Source organism: Calliphora vicina, chromosome 2 (assembly GCF_958450345.1).
Source record: "Calliphora vicina chromosome 2, idCalVici1.1, whole genome shotgun sequence".
NCBI classification, from domain to species: domain Eukaryota; kingdom Metazoa; phylum Arthropoda; class Insecta; order Diptera; family Calliphoridae; genus Calliphora; species Calliphora vicina.
The window spans coordinates 44,666,037-44,680,160 of record NC_088781.1 but is presented as its reverse complement, the minus strand read 5'-3'; the positions used below and the strand labels follow the sequence as shown (position 1 = coordinate 44,680,160).

General features: G+C 28.6%; 1 protein-coding gene across 1 annotated transcript; it reads right to left on the bottom strand.

The window, feature by feature from the left end:
- Nucleotides 1-9,145: 9,145 nt before the first annotated feature.
- Nucleotides 9,146-13,218, bottom strand: LOC135950414 (lipase 1-like). The gene is made up of 4 exons (XM_065499959.1): nucleotides 13,099-13,218; nucleotides 12,864-13,041; nucleotides 12,306-12,802; nucleotides 9,146-9,532 (listed from the first exon to the last, which is right to left on the bottom strand). Exons 1-4 carry the CDS (start codon nucleotides 13,216-13,218, stop codon nucleotides 9,146-9,148), a joined length of 1,182 nt encoding a protein of 393 aa, XP_065356031.1.
- Nucleotides 13,219-14,124: the final 906 nt, after the last annotated feature.

Sequence of the window (14,124 nt, the reverse complement as noted above, 5' to 3'; positions counted from 1 at the left end):
CAAAAACAAATTTATTTGAAACAAGCAAGAGAGCTATATTCGGCTGTGCTGAATATTAAATACAATTCACCAAATTATACTTCAAAATAAAAATTAATTTTTTTTCCAAAGTTGTTTTTTAAATTTTTTGGAAAAAAAATTTTCGAATTTAAATTTAAAAAAAAAATTTAAATTAAAAATTTTTTTTTTAATATTTAACAAAAAAAAACTTTTGTTAAAAAAATAGGTTTTTTCCTTATATCTTACCGATTTTTGTGGACCGATTTTCTTGATTTTAAATACCAACCGAGCCGGAAGAATTTCGGAGATATTGATGTATGAGTCGTGTATGTAAGTTATTTGGGGGCTTCGGAAAGTTGATTTCAACAGACAGATAGACAGACGGATGGCTTAATCGACTCCGCTATCTATAAGGATCCAGCATATATATACTTTATAGGGTTATATATTGTGGAAATTACAAACGGAATGACAAACTTATAGATACCCTTCTCACGAAGGTGAAGGGTATAAAACGCGATATTCGTAATAAGTTTTAAAAATTTATCCAAAAAATCTTTTGTTACACCTTTAGAATTTTTCATAGAAAATCAATATTAAAGATTTATTTATACTATGTTAAAGATTTTTCACAATAAACCAAAATTTTCTGAAAAAAGCTCATGGTTTTTACTGAAAAGATTTTTGAAATTAAAAAAAAATATATTTCACCAAAAAAAATCAAAAAAAAATCTAAAAAGTGATATTAGTATTAATTTATCAGCATTTATCCAAAAGGATTTTATTTACCGAAAAGCATAATTTAAGATTTATTTAAAATTGTTCGAAAAGAGGGAGTAAAAAGCTTTTTATTTCTTATTATTTTTTCCCAAACATTTTTTTTTTAAATAACAAATGCTTTTATTTCCACAAATTCCATTTTTAGATAAATTAAATAATAATTGCTTTAAACCATAACATGTTTTCCGAAAAAGCTTTTTTAAGCTTTTGAAATTTATAGAAAAAAAAATAAGCTTTTAAGGATTTTTTCCCCAAAAGCTTTTTTTTTGCGATTTTTAGCCAAAGAATAACATTATTAAAAAAATTAATAATTTTACTTTAAGGTTTAAGATTTTTTATGAAATATTTTACCAATTTTTCGCAAAAAAAAGAATTTTTAGAAATATAATTTAAATTTTTACAATTTTTTTAAAAAAAAAAAAAAAATTTATTGATATTATTTACCACAAACATATATAATTCTGAAAATTTAATTTCAATAGCTTTTCAACATAAAACGCTTTAACATTTTGTTAATCTACGAGTACTTTAAATTATTTTAAAGAGTATGTGAAAGTTTTAATTTCTTCGTGTTGCAAACGAAATGCAAATATTAAATGCTGCCTCTAAATGTTGCAGGATATAAAATAAAATAAAAAAACAAAACTTATATCACCTATACATACGTTTATGTTTTAAATAAACTTTTATATTAATGTAGGCAAAGAGCACAGCCAAAAACCAAAAATAATAAAGTCAAGCCAATCTTATGTGGTCGTTGAGTTGTACGCAAACTTTGCAGCCTGTATATTTACGAGTACAGAAGTATAGCACAAACGAATACGTTTGTTTCCTTTCAACACAAATGTTTTCATATTTTTTTTTTATGTTTCTGCACTTTATTCCTCAGTGTGTGCAATGTTGAAAAGATTCATTTCAGTACATAAATATTTTAAAGTTGCATTTAAGAAATGTGTGGTATTAACAGATTTTAGTGACAATACCAGGGCTTAAAAGAAAAACAAAAAACTACAGCATATATTCATATATAAATACATATGTATATATGTATAAATAATACAATGGAATATACAATAATATGCACTCGTTCTATAAACATACATCTGTAAGTATTGTATGTATATTTAAGTAATGTATGTACTTGTACATTATTATTATTTTTTGTTTTAAACAAAATGCATAGTAATATTAACAATACGCGTGTTTCTCTGTTATTTTTACGTTTCTTTTCATAGTAAATATACTATAGTACAATATACATATTTATGTACATTTACTTTTTGTTTCTGCTATTGCTGGCTTTATCCTACATTATGACGGAAGTGAGGTGCTTTTTGTTTTAACGACAAAACCAGCGCGTTGTTTTTTGTGTTCATGATTTTTGCTTTTTTACAATATGGCGTATGAGTATTTCCTACTTTTAACATCAGTTAAGTTTCATCAACCTTTTTTATTTTTTGTAAATGTACTCGTATGTTAATGTACGTTTGTATGTACTTTGAATCCTTGTTCGAAATTTGTGACAGTGCTGTGCTGGTTGCTAAAACTGTACATTTTTTAGTACTGCCAGTGAAAATAGATTCGCTATGCTAACTTCAGTTTTTAATTAAAATGACTTGCAAGATATTCTGCAGTACAGATAATTTATTGGTTTTCTGGGTTGATCTGATAGCCAAGCGTGATATATTCACTGAGATTTAACTTGCCATAACTTTTTAACCCCTTATACAATTTTTAGAATATTGGTCTCATAATAATGCTATGAGACCAATATCCTTGATATCATCCATTTTCTATAGATTTTCCTCAATTACACCGTACGACACTCAATATTAGACACGAACCGGATGGTATACGTCTGAAACAATAAATTAAATGGAGAAAAACTGCGTTTTCAGTTTTTCATTTCATGATCCTGTTTCCTTTTAAAAGGACTTCAAATTTTCAGAGGAGTACATTTTTAAAAAAATGTTTTAAAATACTTCTAATCATCCTACTATGTCAAGTTTGGTGTCAAATGATCAAGAAGAGTTGTAAAATATTTCTTATTTTATCATGTCAGGATCAAAAGATGTCAAAAATGATTTTCAATAATTTTTTTTTTAAAAAACAATGAGTTATAGATCCAAATATTGAATACCACATGCCAAAATTTCATCCTTCTATCTGAACTACTTAAGTGTTAAAAAATATTTTAAATTTGAATTATTTGATTTTTTATATTTTATTTTAATTTTTCATTCGAAAAAATATAACAAAATCCGTTGTGAAAAGCAACGAAGAAGACTTTTTAATAAACAAGTAAAATGGTATAGTCGGGCAAGAACGACCTTATTATACCCTACACCGGGTATATGATTATAAAGAGTTTTCTTTTGATATGAAACTTATTTGTGTTGAATCTTATTTGAATACACACATTTTCCGTAGTGGGCCTTATATGGGAGCTATGACTAATTATGGACCAATCGTCACAAAATTTGGTGGGATGAATTGCGAATATATGAAACATATTTGTGTTGAATTTTGTTTGGATACTGACATATCTCAGAGATTTATGTATATTAATGACATTTTCGAGAATGTTGCTTATATGGGAGCTATGGAATATTGTTTACAGATCGTCACGAAATTTGGTCGTGACTTTTTGAATAAAACAAAGGTTTTTGAATTTTTCCAAAGTTTCTACAATTTTTTGTATCCCTTCCAAAAAATAAGGTTTGCCGACGTCATAAAAATAGGCATTTGATGACCGATGTACCCTGATAAACCCACTGTTTTGACTACTGTTAGGTATATGGTATGTTAAGGTGGATCCAAGCATCGTCCTCGGTTCCAAAACGACGTCCACTCCTGAGTAGTTGTCACACGATTGCACAAACGCAATCAATTGTGGGCAATCGCGGCACCCATCGTGAGCAAATCTTTCTCATACCAAAGTGATGATTAAAAATTTAAAGCTCTGTGAGATGCCTATAGCTTCCTCAATCTCCCGAACTATCAATCACCGATCGGCCAACACAATATCGTATTTTCTCGCAAAAAATAATACTTATTAAGCGCATGAAATTCACTTTTTTCATTTTCTCCTCAAGTCAAGTGTGCTGTCAAACACAAACTAAATGACGGAACTTGTTCAAATTTTGACAGGAGGTAACTAAGTCTAGTAATTACAATAACAGCACAAAAATGGAAATTAACCCTTAAGAGCACTTGGGTTCAAAATGACTGTATTTTTCGTGATTTTAAAAGTTCAGGGTCATTTGGACCCCAAGTGCTCTTAAGGGTTAATTTCCATTTTTGTGCTGTTATTATAAATACTAGACTTCATGTTATATTTTTCTTAAGTTTCATCAAAATCGGCTCAAAAATATATAACATCTCGCTATTTCTACATGAAAAATTCCAAATATTGAAAAATTTGACTTTTGACCCTCAAGATTTAAGGCATAGCGTTTTCAGAATGTAGGAAGACCTTCAGACTATATTTAAAATTACCTGGACTATAATATTCTGCACAGAATTTACTTAAAATTAATAACAGTAAGAAAATTCGGATCATTCCCCAAAATATGGCCAAAAAATTAGTTTTTCTCGATAATCGTAATATTTATATCGCAGGTACGGAAAAACTATAGGAGGTATTGACATATATTTTTCACATTTTTATTTCCTATTGTGTTGTAAATAAATCCCCATGTGATGATTAAAAAATTCTGAAATTTGTTTAACAAAATTTTTAGAAACTTGAAATTGGAGTTTTGAAACAGCCGTTAAAAAAATATGTTTTTTTGGTCATATCTGCGAATAGGTTAGCTGTATTCTATGAATATAAAAACTCATATACAAGTAAATATGAATATATTTAATGCTATGTTCACACTTGGGCTTTTAAACGCGTTTAAGCAAAATTTTGATTAAGTTAATCAAAGCCGTTCACATTACATTTGAGATGATTAACTTGACACTAAAATGATTAAGTTGACAAATAAAAAGCAACAAACAAATTTATATTTCTTTAAGGCATTAAATATGGAAATAAATACTTTATTAAAGATACCAGCAGACTATTTTAAACTTTTTAATTATGAAATTGTGAACATTGATGAATTATTTAAGGTTTTTTAAGGAAAAAAAACTTCTGTCAAAATTTATTTATCGGTACTACACTAAAAGGTGGCCGATGCTACATCATCATCAGTTTGAGGTATGTTCAGTTGATTCTACGTGATTAATGAAGTGATTAAGATTTAATCATGTCAATTTGAAGTGATTAACAAATCATTTAAATGTATGTATAATCATCTCGATTTTGAAGTGATTAGAGCTTAATCACGTTTGAGATGATTAACTCTGCAAATGTGAACATAGTATTAAGAAAGAATAAACTTTTGTTTTAATATTTCTAAAAATATGTTAATTTTGTTCCTATATTTCTTGTTCTAGTGGCCTGAGACACGTTAATGGCCTGGTGATTTTTTAATAACTTTAACATTTTTTAACCAATTTTTGTCATTTATATCTCATTAGAACGACAATTACGTACACATTTCGATTATTTTAAATTAAATTGCAAAAGTAATTACTTAATAGCAAAATAAAAAATAAAAAAAAACTCAAAAAATGCATTTTTTCCCTTGTAAATTTTTGCCCTTCTTAGAACAAGCTAAACATTTTTTTGGTGGTATTTTAGGTAATTACGAAAGTTTTCAGGGGGTACCGTTTCAACATTTCAAAAAATTTAATTCTAAGGTACACTCTAAGGACCATGAGCGGATCTCGTGATCATAAGAATTGAGTAAAAACTTTATAATATCCTTAGTCTTATATAAATTGCAGGGGCCTAATTGTTTGAGTATATCAGCAAAAACACTTTTCTGAAGGAAACAGGAAATTAAATATAAGTAATATCCAAGCAAGGATTTTATATCAAGTGAACTAACTTATGAAATCGATGTCTTCCGATCGGTGTGAAATTTGCAGCAAGCTTAGTTCTACCCATTTTTCCAACAAGATTGGTCAAGAACTCTCTGTGATAGGGGGGGTCAAAATTTGACATTTTGTCCAAACAGCCCCTAGATAAAATATTACTCCTATATCCTGTTCTAAAGAGAAATGGATTTCTAGAAAAAAACATTTTAAATCTACGATTCGTCTGCTTTAATATGAGATCAAATGTATCCTTTGAACCTCCATACAGACCAAACTAAAGTGAAATTCGAAATTCAGGAGAACTTCAAATTTTGAATAAGAAGTATAATCATATTCAGAGGAATAAAGGTTCAAAAATAATTTTTTTATAGAAATTTTTTATTATATTCGCTGAGATTTAACTCACCATATTTAGTAGAGTTCGGCTGAATAATCTTTTTCGGCTTAGACCAAAGACCGACTTTTTTGATTGAATACCGTAGGCCAAACTGTTAAAAAGAATAATATTTATTATGTAATTTTTAAAGAAAAACATTAATAGAAAATTATACCATTCGAGGACTTACAAACCTACAAATATTTAAAACCCATTCATGATAAACTTATTTTGAAATTTTAGCGAAGTAAAAATAAAACGTTTGGAATTCTACATTTTTTACTTTTCCTTATTTGTATCTTTCAAAATACAAGTATTCTATTAATATCATTTTTGCAATATTGTTGTCTGTTGTGTTTTCTCAACAAATAATCGACTCGATAACCAGCAAATGATATAAAGTCTAACCTTTACAATAACAGCAGAAAAAGGGGCAGTTAATAATATGTTTGCAAATAATTCCCAAACAGTTTATATGGATTTTGTAAGAAACTGAATCATAGTGTAGAACTAGAGGTGCAACTGATATAAAAAAATTACTCTCTCTCAAAATACATTGATTTACATGTATTTTGTTGTTGAATGACTTAGGATTTTGACACTCAGTAACGCTTCTATATATATTTTATTCTATGACATGATCAAAGCAAGAAAGAATCGAATTCCCGATCTAGTTATACTTTGCTCTCGGGTAACAAAGCATAATAAGGCGAGGCCAAAATTCGTACTTGGTACTAATAACGTAGCTAAAATCTGAAGATAGCCGACCGAGAGCCGAATCATTTATCTCGTCGGATTGTACTCATTAGCTAGTCATAGGCTATAAGTTGTAGTTAGCTCGGATTACATGAATAGATGTATTTACCCATTATTTGTCGTCAGCCATCGAATTGTACTCATTAGAAGCTGTGTCCATTAACAATCGTATCCCAAAGATACCAGACAGCTATGTGTTAAAGAAGATTGCAGAACCTGGCACTTTTACTGATCTTTTATAGAGATTTGTTTACGAGTATTAAAAACATGCATTTTTGTCTGAGAAGATTTGATTTTCAAACACACAAAATACACTTTTAAATGCTGCAAATTAAAAGAAACATCTTAAATTATTTAAGACATACAAGCAAGAACTCAACATACAAAAAAATCACATCTTCTATAAGAAAGAGGCTAAGTAGTGTGGAAGCTGGATAACAAACGCCTTATTAAAGTCATAAAGTTACCCCGGCTTGCAAAAAATACGCACTTTATGTATGCTTTTTTGCCATAAGTTCTTTTTATGTTCTTTTCTTTGTGAATACAAATGTTTGCTAAGAAGTACCAAAAAGAAAAAAATTGTACCAAAAAAAGTACTTTTTTAAAAAAGTACCAAATCAATTAAAAAAGTATTTGTAAATATTAAAATAAATAAAAATTACTTTTTCAGAAAAAGTTAATATCAAAATATGAAAAAGATTTTTTTCTAAATACATACAGATTTTTGTACCAAATACTTTAGATAAAAAGCAATTTTTCAAGTACTTGCTCTAAATAATACTTAATTTTAAAACAATTAAATTTTAAACGAAAAGTACTTTTTAAAAATAGTACCCAACCAATAAAAAACGCTCATATTTTGGAAAAACAATTGTTGACTGCCTGCTAGTTTTCTTAATCCTTCCTCATTAATATTTTAAAATTAAAAAACTCAGTAATTTATGTAAGTGACATTACATATACATTTGTAAAGAGACTTCTGAGGCATTTTCTTTATTATGTCCTTTGATATAGAGTAATAAAAACATAAAAGATAAACTCTGGTTGAATTTTTTGACCTCTTGAATAAACTATAAAATAAATTTTAGTTTTGTTAATTAATTGTTTTTTAGAATTATAAAATAAAATTAGTTTAATTTTACTGTCTAGCTTTAGTAAATTAAAATTTTGTTAATTAATGTTTTTTTTTAATTTAGTTTAATTTGAACTGTCTGCTTTTTTGTTGTAAAAAAAAACTATATAAAATATAAATTAAATGATATTTGTTCTGGCCCAGTGACCATTTAACTAGAACACACAAAATCTATTAATCAAACTATTTGTTTCTGTTTACTATTAAATCTAAAGTATTAAGTCCAAAGTAATATGTTGCCTATGGTCTATTGAATACAAATGTTTACAGCAAAAAATTAGAAACATTTTTATTAGTACAAATTATTGAAAACTGAAGAATTGTGTTTAAATACACAAGAATTTTTAAGCCAAATTCTTTCTTATTGAGATCAAAGCATTAAATGTTATGGTTCTTTAGAATGAAATGAATTTATGGCCAAATTGTATTCATATAAATTTCGTAGAATTTTATTATGTGAAAAAGTCAATGGAAATTAATTTTTTATAACATTTGGGTAGAAGATTTTATAAGTTTTATCACAATTGTGTGCTTAGTCCCTATCAATTTTTCCCTGTTTAAAGTGAATTTAATTAAGTTTTGCAGGTAAATATATCTTTTTAATACTTTTAAATATATATCTATTAAATTTCTGTCAAATTCAAATCAGTCTAGATTTTTAAAAAGTCTAATTTTCGAACTTGCGACTTTTTAAAATTTTAACAGTCAACTTTTCGACGTAACTTATTTCTGAGCAGTCCACTATTTTTTTATTTTTGAACTTTCTATTTTAATTTAAAAAATATGTGGTTGCTGGATTTATTGACGAGAAAATCGCATTTTATAAAGTTTTTTCAACAAAAATTAAAAAAAAAAATAAAAAATCGACTATTCGACTTTTTTGAGTTGGTCGACTTCTGGACTTTTTTTGTTCGACTTTATCCTATCAAAAAGTCAACTTCAACTTTTATACTTTTTTCAGCAAAAAGTCGATTGTTCGAACAATCGACTTATAGAACCCTAGTCCAAACCTGTTTGAAAAAAAAATTTGTTTCAATTAAACTGAAATATAAACTTAATTTTTTATTACAAAATTTTCACTTTGATATTTTTTTATTGAAATTCTCTAAATTATCACAATACACTTTATTTAAATATATTAACAATTATGCTTAAAAACTCCCTTTATTTCATTCATATGGATAATTTTTCATCACTTCCAACATTCTCTTATGAGCCAATTCTCTGGCATCTACGCCCCACAACATGGTCATATGATTCCATTTCTTATAAGGATACAGCGAGTTTTCCACAACATTTGGCAGCATTCTGGCCAATCTCTTAACATCAACCACACTGGACAGATAATCATTGTGAGCATAATACAGACCCACAGGTGCGGTGACTTTTTTCAACGGATACTCCGGTGGTGTTGACTGGCCATAGTGTTTCACATTTCCTTGTAAGCCGAAATCGTAGTTACAAAATCGATCACTTTCTATCAGTTGCATATAATGTTCCACTTGTTTGATGTTACAGCCAGCGGGCACATGACCAAAAATTGCTGGAAGCATGGACTGTAAAAGAGAAATTAATTTTATAAAAGGGAGCAAACTAAATTTTTCGACAAAGCACAAAAACTTATTACACAGGTTCTTTATGGTCATTCGCTTTGATATGTCTGTTATCGAGGTTTAATGTTCAATTTATATATAGGAGGGGCAAAAATTGATAAAATTCAATTACACGCTGAGAAAAAATATAGTTGTGCAAGTTTTTTAATAATATTATAGTCACAGTAACTATTGGCGTGATTGTGGTAACTATAATATGGTTAAATTACGATTCACATGATTGTATCAACCATATATATGGTTACTCTAAACAAGTATATGTTTGTGACAACCATTTTTATGATTTTTTATGAAACATTGCGTGTGCTATTTAACTGATATAATTTTTGAGTTATATAAAAATTTTAATTTTAAAATTTTGCCATTCCTTTGTCAGCTTTTTTAAAAATATAGGGCGTAATTTTCTAAATTCTAAATTATGTACCAATAATATGCAAAAGACTTTAAATCAATATCTGTTATGCATCCAAAAATAAACCATTTTCAATATAAATGTTAAAAAAATAGTAGATTTTTGCTGTTTTTTGGGCGAAAAGATGACTTATCTTTTTTTTATTAAAAAAAATTTTTTCTTTAAGAACATATAACAAGTTTTTGTTTTGCTATAAGGTATCTTTACGAAGAACATTTTGGTTTGAAAAACATATCCTATTTTTCGCCCCTACGCTTTTCGAAATTTTACCTATTTTTTATCAAAATTTCAAATTTTGACCACATGTTCTAAAATCCCAAAGCTGGGATCAGAAAACGGAAAGCAGATTTCGAAACCCTGATGTGTTCCCTATTTATTCCCAAAGTATTTTCCACAGCCGCAAAGGAAATGTAATATCTAGAAATTGCCTTTTGACAAGTTTTCTTACAGTTTTTTATTATGAATCATAAATTTAAAAAACTTTGAAAATTTCATTTAGTATTGTTAATAAATAAAGAATTTATTACATATTTATTGAATTTCTAAAACTAAAATTTGTATCATCATTTTAATAGGATTGCAAATATTAGGAACAATTTGATTCACTATTTTTCTGGTTTAGATATGTTAATTTTTGGTCTTACAAAAAATATGTAATGTTGAATAAAATATTAAGAAAATTTATACAATTTAAAGTGGCTATTTTTGAATCTAATTCAGAAATTTTTTTGTAAGACCAAAAGAAGAAAACTTAAAAGAAAATTCCCGAAAAATCACGACGAAAATTTTTTTAAAAAATATTCTTGCTAAATTTTTCCCACGTAGCACAGTGTGGTAGATCGCAAATCTAACTGGACAAAATTAATAAATCACGTTGGGTGCACTTCTCACTTATGAATCATATAAAAAATGAGTTCAAATAGATAAACGATTATAAAAAACCAACTTTTTTTTCGCAATGTATTTTGGGAGTTTTTACCCATTCTTCAAAAATTTTCTTTCGTGAAAAAGTAGAAGTCATACTGGAAAAGTGAAAAAATGTATGGCGGTCGCAAGATGTTTTTGATTTACCTTGAAGTGAACACTTGAAAGATTAACTCAAATATAGTTTTACAGCAGAACTATGCGGAATAAACAGCTTTAACTCTACTTGAAAAAAGGAAATATTTTATTTTTTCCAATTTCTGATCTTCTCACAAAAAATAGTTTTTTTTAATAGTTACAATGGAAATAATTAAATGAAAATTGTTGCATATTTCCTTGAAATAGAGCTTAATAATAATATAAAAAAATTATGACAATAAAATCACCGTAGCCTTTTTAATCATAAACCAAAGTCACACAAAAAATACACTTCTCTTTGAAATCTTAATGTACCTGTTGACAACAACTGACTTTAAAGTTTAGTTTTTCCTAATCGGAGCTAAAAACCAAAAAAACAAAACATGAATTACAGTTCCCTATTGTATTGAGAAGCTCATTAAATGATCAGAAGGAATGTTGCCAGACATTTATTTTTTAATTTTGTCCAGCTAGATTTGTGATTTACCACAGTGTGCGTAGGGGCCTAAGTGTATAAACGTCGAATATAGAATACTCTTTTCCAGGAAGTACAGGGTGGAGAGTATCAATTTGCCGAAATTAGACGGCTTAGTCCGATTTAAATGAAATTTGACATGCGCAAAGAAGAAGTGTTTTCGAGTTTATGTTTTGAGTTTTAACCACATATGCCCACCAGATGCGCGGCTAGGGGTCCCCAATTTTTGGGAAAAAAAATACATTTTTTCTTTTTAAGTTATCTAAAAAGTCCGATTTCGGGGGGATATTTGTATGGGGGATAGGTGAATTATTGGACCGACTTTTACCAGTTTCAATAGGCATCATCCTTGTGCCAAATTTTGTAGAAATATCTTCAAAATTGCAAAATGGACTTTGCGCACAAGTTAGCATGGGCAGCTAAAAGACGGATATCGTTAAATTGACTCAGAAAGTGATCTGAGTTGACCGGTATACTTTAAGGTGGGTGTTAGACTAATATTTTTATGCGTTACAGGGGTTCTCATATTGCAATTCTGTGTTCTTGGAGTCCATAGAGTTCTGAAATATTCCTAGTTTTACTCGAACACTTCAAATTTTTTATACAAATGATTGCGTGTTCATACAATCATTTGTATGAAAAAGTGATTAACATTTGGAAAGAAATCCGAGCATTCAAATCATCATGTATATTTTCCGTTTAACATTAAATTCCCCTGACACAACGAATCTCACTTCTCGGTATATATGTATATAGAATTAACTTACCGTATTCGTTTGTTTCCCATCTTTACCCAGAGCTTTATTTAAAACATCCATACATGTATCCTCGGCCATTTTAGATGTCAGGCACATTTTATAAAACATATTATTGCGGGGCAACAAATCTGTTACATGCCCCTTAGAGGCTTTAATAAAATTGATGGCCATTCCCAGCAGAGGCGTTTTTATATGCTTCATATATGCCACTGGCGCTAAGGCATGCATCATAGTTATTTTTGCATTGTATTGTGGACGCATGGAACATAGAACCCAAAATGAGGTGGTGCCCTGTGAATGTCCAAAATAGCCAGTTTTCTGATAACCCGTTTGTGCCAGAACATAATCAATCATGGCGGCTAAATCGTAAAACCCAATTTCATTCCAGGAAAATTTCCAGAAATCTCGATCAATATCAGGGTCTAGAGTGGTGTGGTTGCGAGAGTAACGGTTGCCACGAGCATTGCCCATCCAAACATCGTAGCCATTATCGTAAAAGAAATAGCCTAAGAATAAGGCACAATAGTGAAAATATAAAACCTGTAAAGTGGTAAACAAATAAATTACCTGGTGCTTTATGGGGGCCCATTAAAATCCAAGTAGATGAACTGTCTTGCAAACCATGCATTAGAAATACTGGTGGAGCATTAGGTTTCGGTATGCGATGAACTCTTAAAATATAGTTATCTTTAGTGGTAACAAAATGGGTTTCCACCGGATACTTGTATTTATGGATAAGCTGGGCCTGTAGCACATCAAATAAGAATTAAAAACAATTTTTAACACAATAATTCTAACTCACTGTATCCAAATCAGCATCTTCAATTACACTTTTCGCATAATTATCCTCCATATAACCACTGTGAACTAAGGTCCATGTTCCAATAATTAAAATATTAAACATACACTTTTTGTTATACATATTTGAATTTATTTTACATTATTGAAATTATAAAAATGAATTTCATCCGTTTTTTATATTTGGATATCCACCTCCAAACGTGACAATAATTAAATGTTAAATGTGTTGTATTAAAGCTACTAATGTGTTTTATTATGAATATATTTGTTGAACTTCAACAAAGATTTAATGCAGATAAATTTTAAACATTTTATATGAATGTTATTTTATAACTAATGTTTTGTTTATGGAGTACAATACAGCAATTATAAAATGTAATTGAATGATTTATAAAAATTAAATTAAACAAAATGTTGGGTAACCTCCAGAGTTTTATTTAAATTTTTATAAATATTTGAATGTGGGGGATTTCGTGTCAAGTGAACTAACTTTTGAAATCGATGTCTTCCGATCGGTAAGAAATTTGCACCAATACAAGATCGGTGAGATTTTGGCCAAACATGTGCTTTTTCCCATCCATGTAACTTATTACCTACTGTTCTTAGCAATATGTGTCCCAAATATTTTAGAAAGCTATTTCTAGAATCTGTCGAAAAAAAAATAAAAAAAAGTTTGACTTTTTTTTTCCAAAATCAAAAACTTTTTGAATTTTTTTCAAAATCGGCCTTTTATTTCCTCAAAAGAAGCTTAGATCTTTTCCTTGTAGACATTTTTGGTCGAAATAACGTTAAAGTTAACAATTCAAGTATTGATAATGTTAAAATACATTCGATAACAAATGCCATTATTAATTTTCATCAGAAATATTCTGATCAGATTCCCTTCCGAACAATCTACAAAACAAAAAATTATATTATACCCGCAAGCTCTATCAACGTTGTTGAATCTTTGCTTAGTCAAGTGGTCTTAGGGAATTACACAAATCTGTCAAAAGTTTGATATCATTGTCATTGAACGTGGCTAATT

Excerpts from the sequence above, each read along its gene's own strand:
- LOC135950414 (XM_065499959.1), bottom strand. The coding sequence starts at position 13,218 with ATGTATAACAAAAAGTGTATGTTTAATATTTTAATTATTGGAACATGG. Across the intron at positions 12,803-12,863 it reads GGGCCCCCATAAAGCACCAG|GCTATTTCTTTTACGATAAT; the intron begins GTAATTTATTTG and ends CCTTATTCTTAG. Across the intron at positions 9,533-12,305 it reads ATGGGAAACAAACGAATACG|TCCATGCTTCCAGCAATTTT; the intron begins GTAAGTTAATTC and ends TCTCTTTTACAG.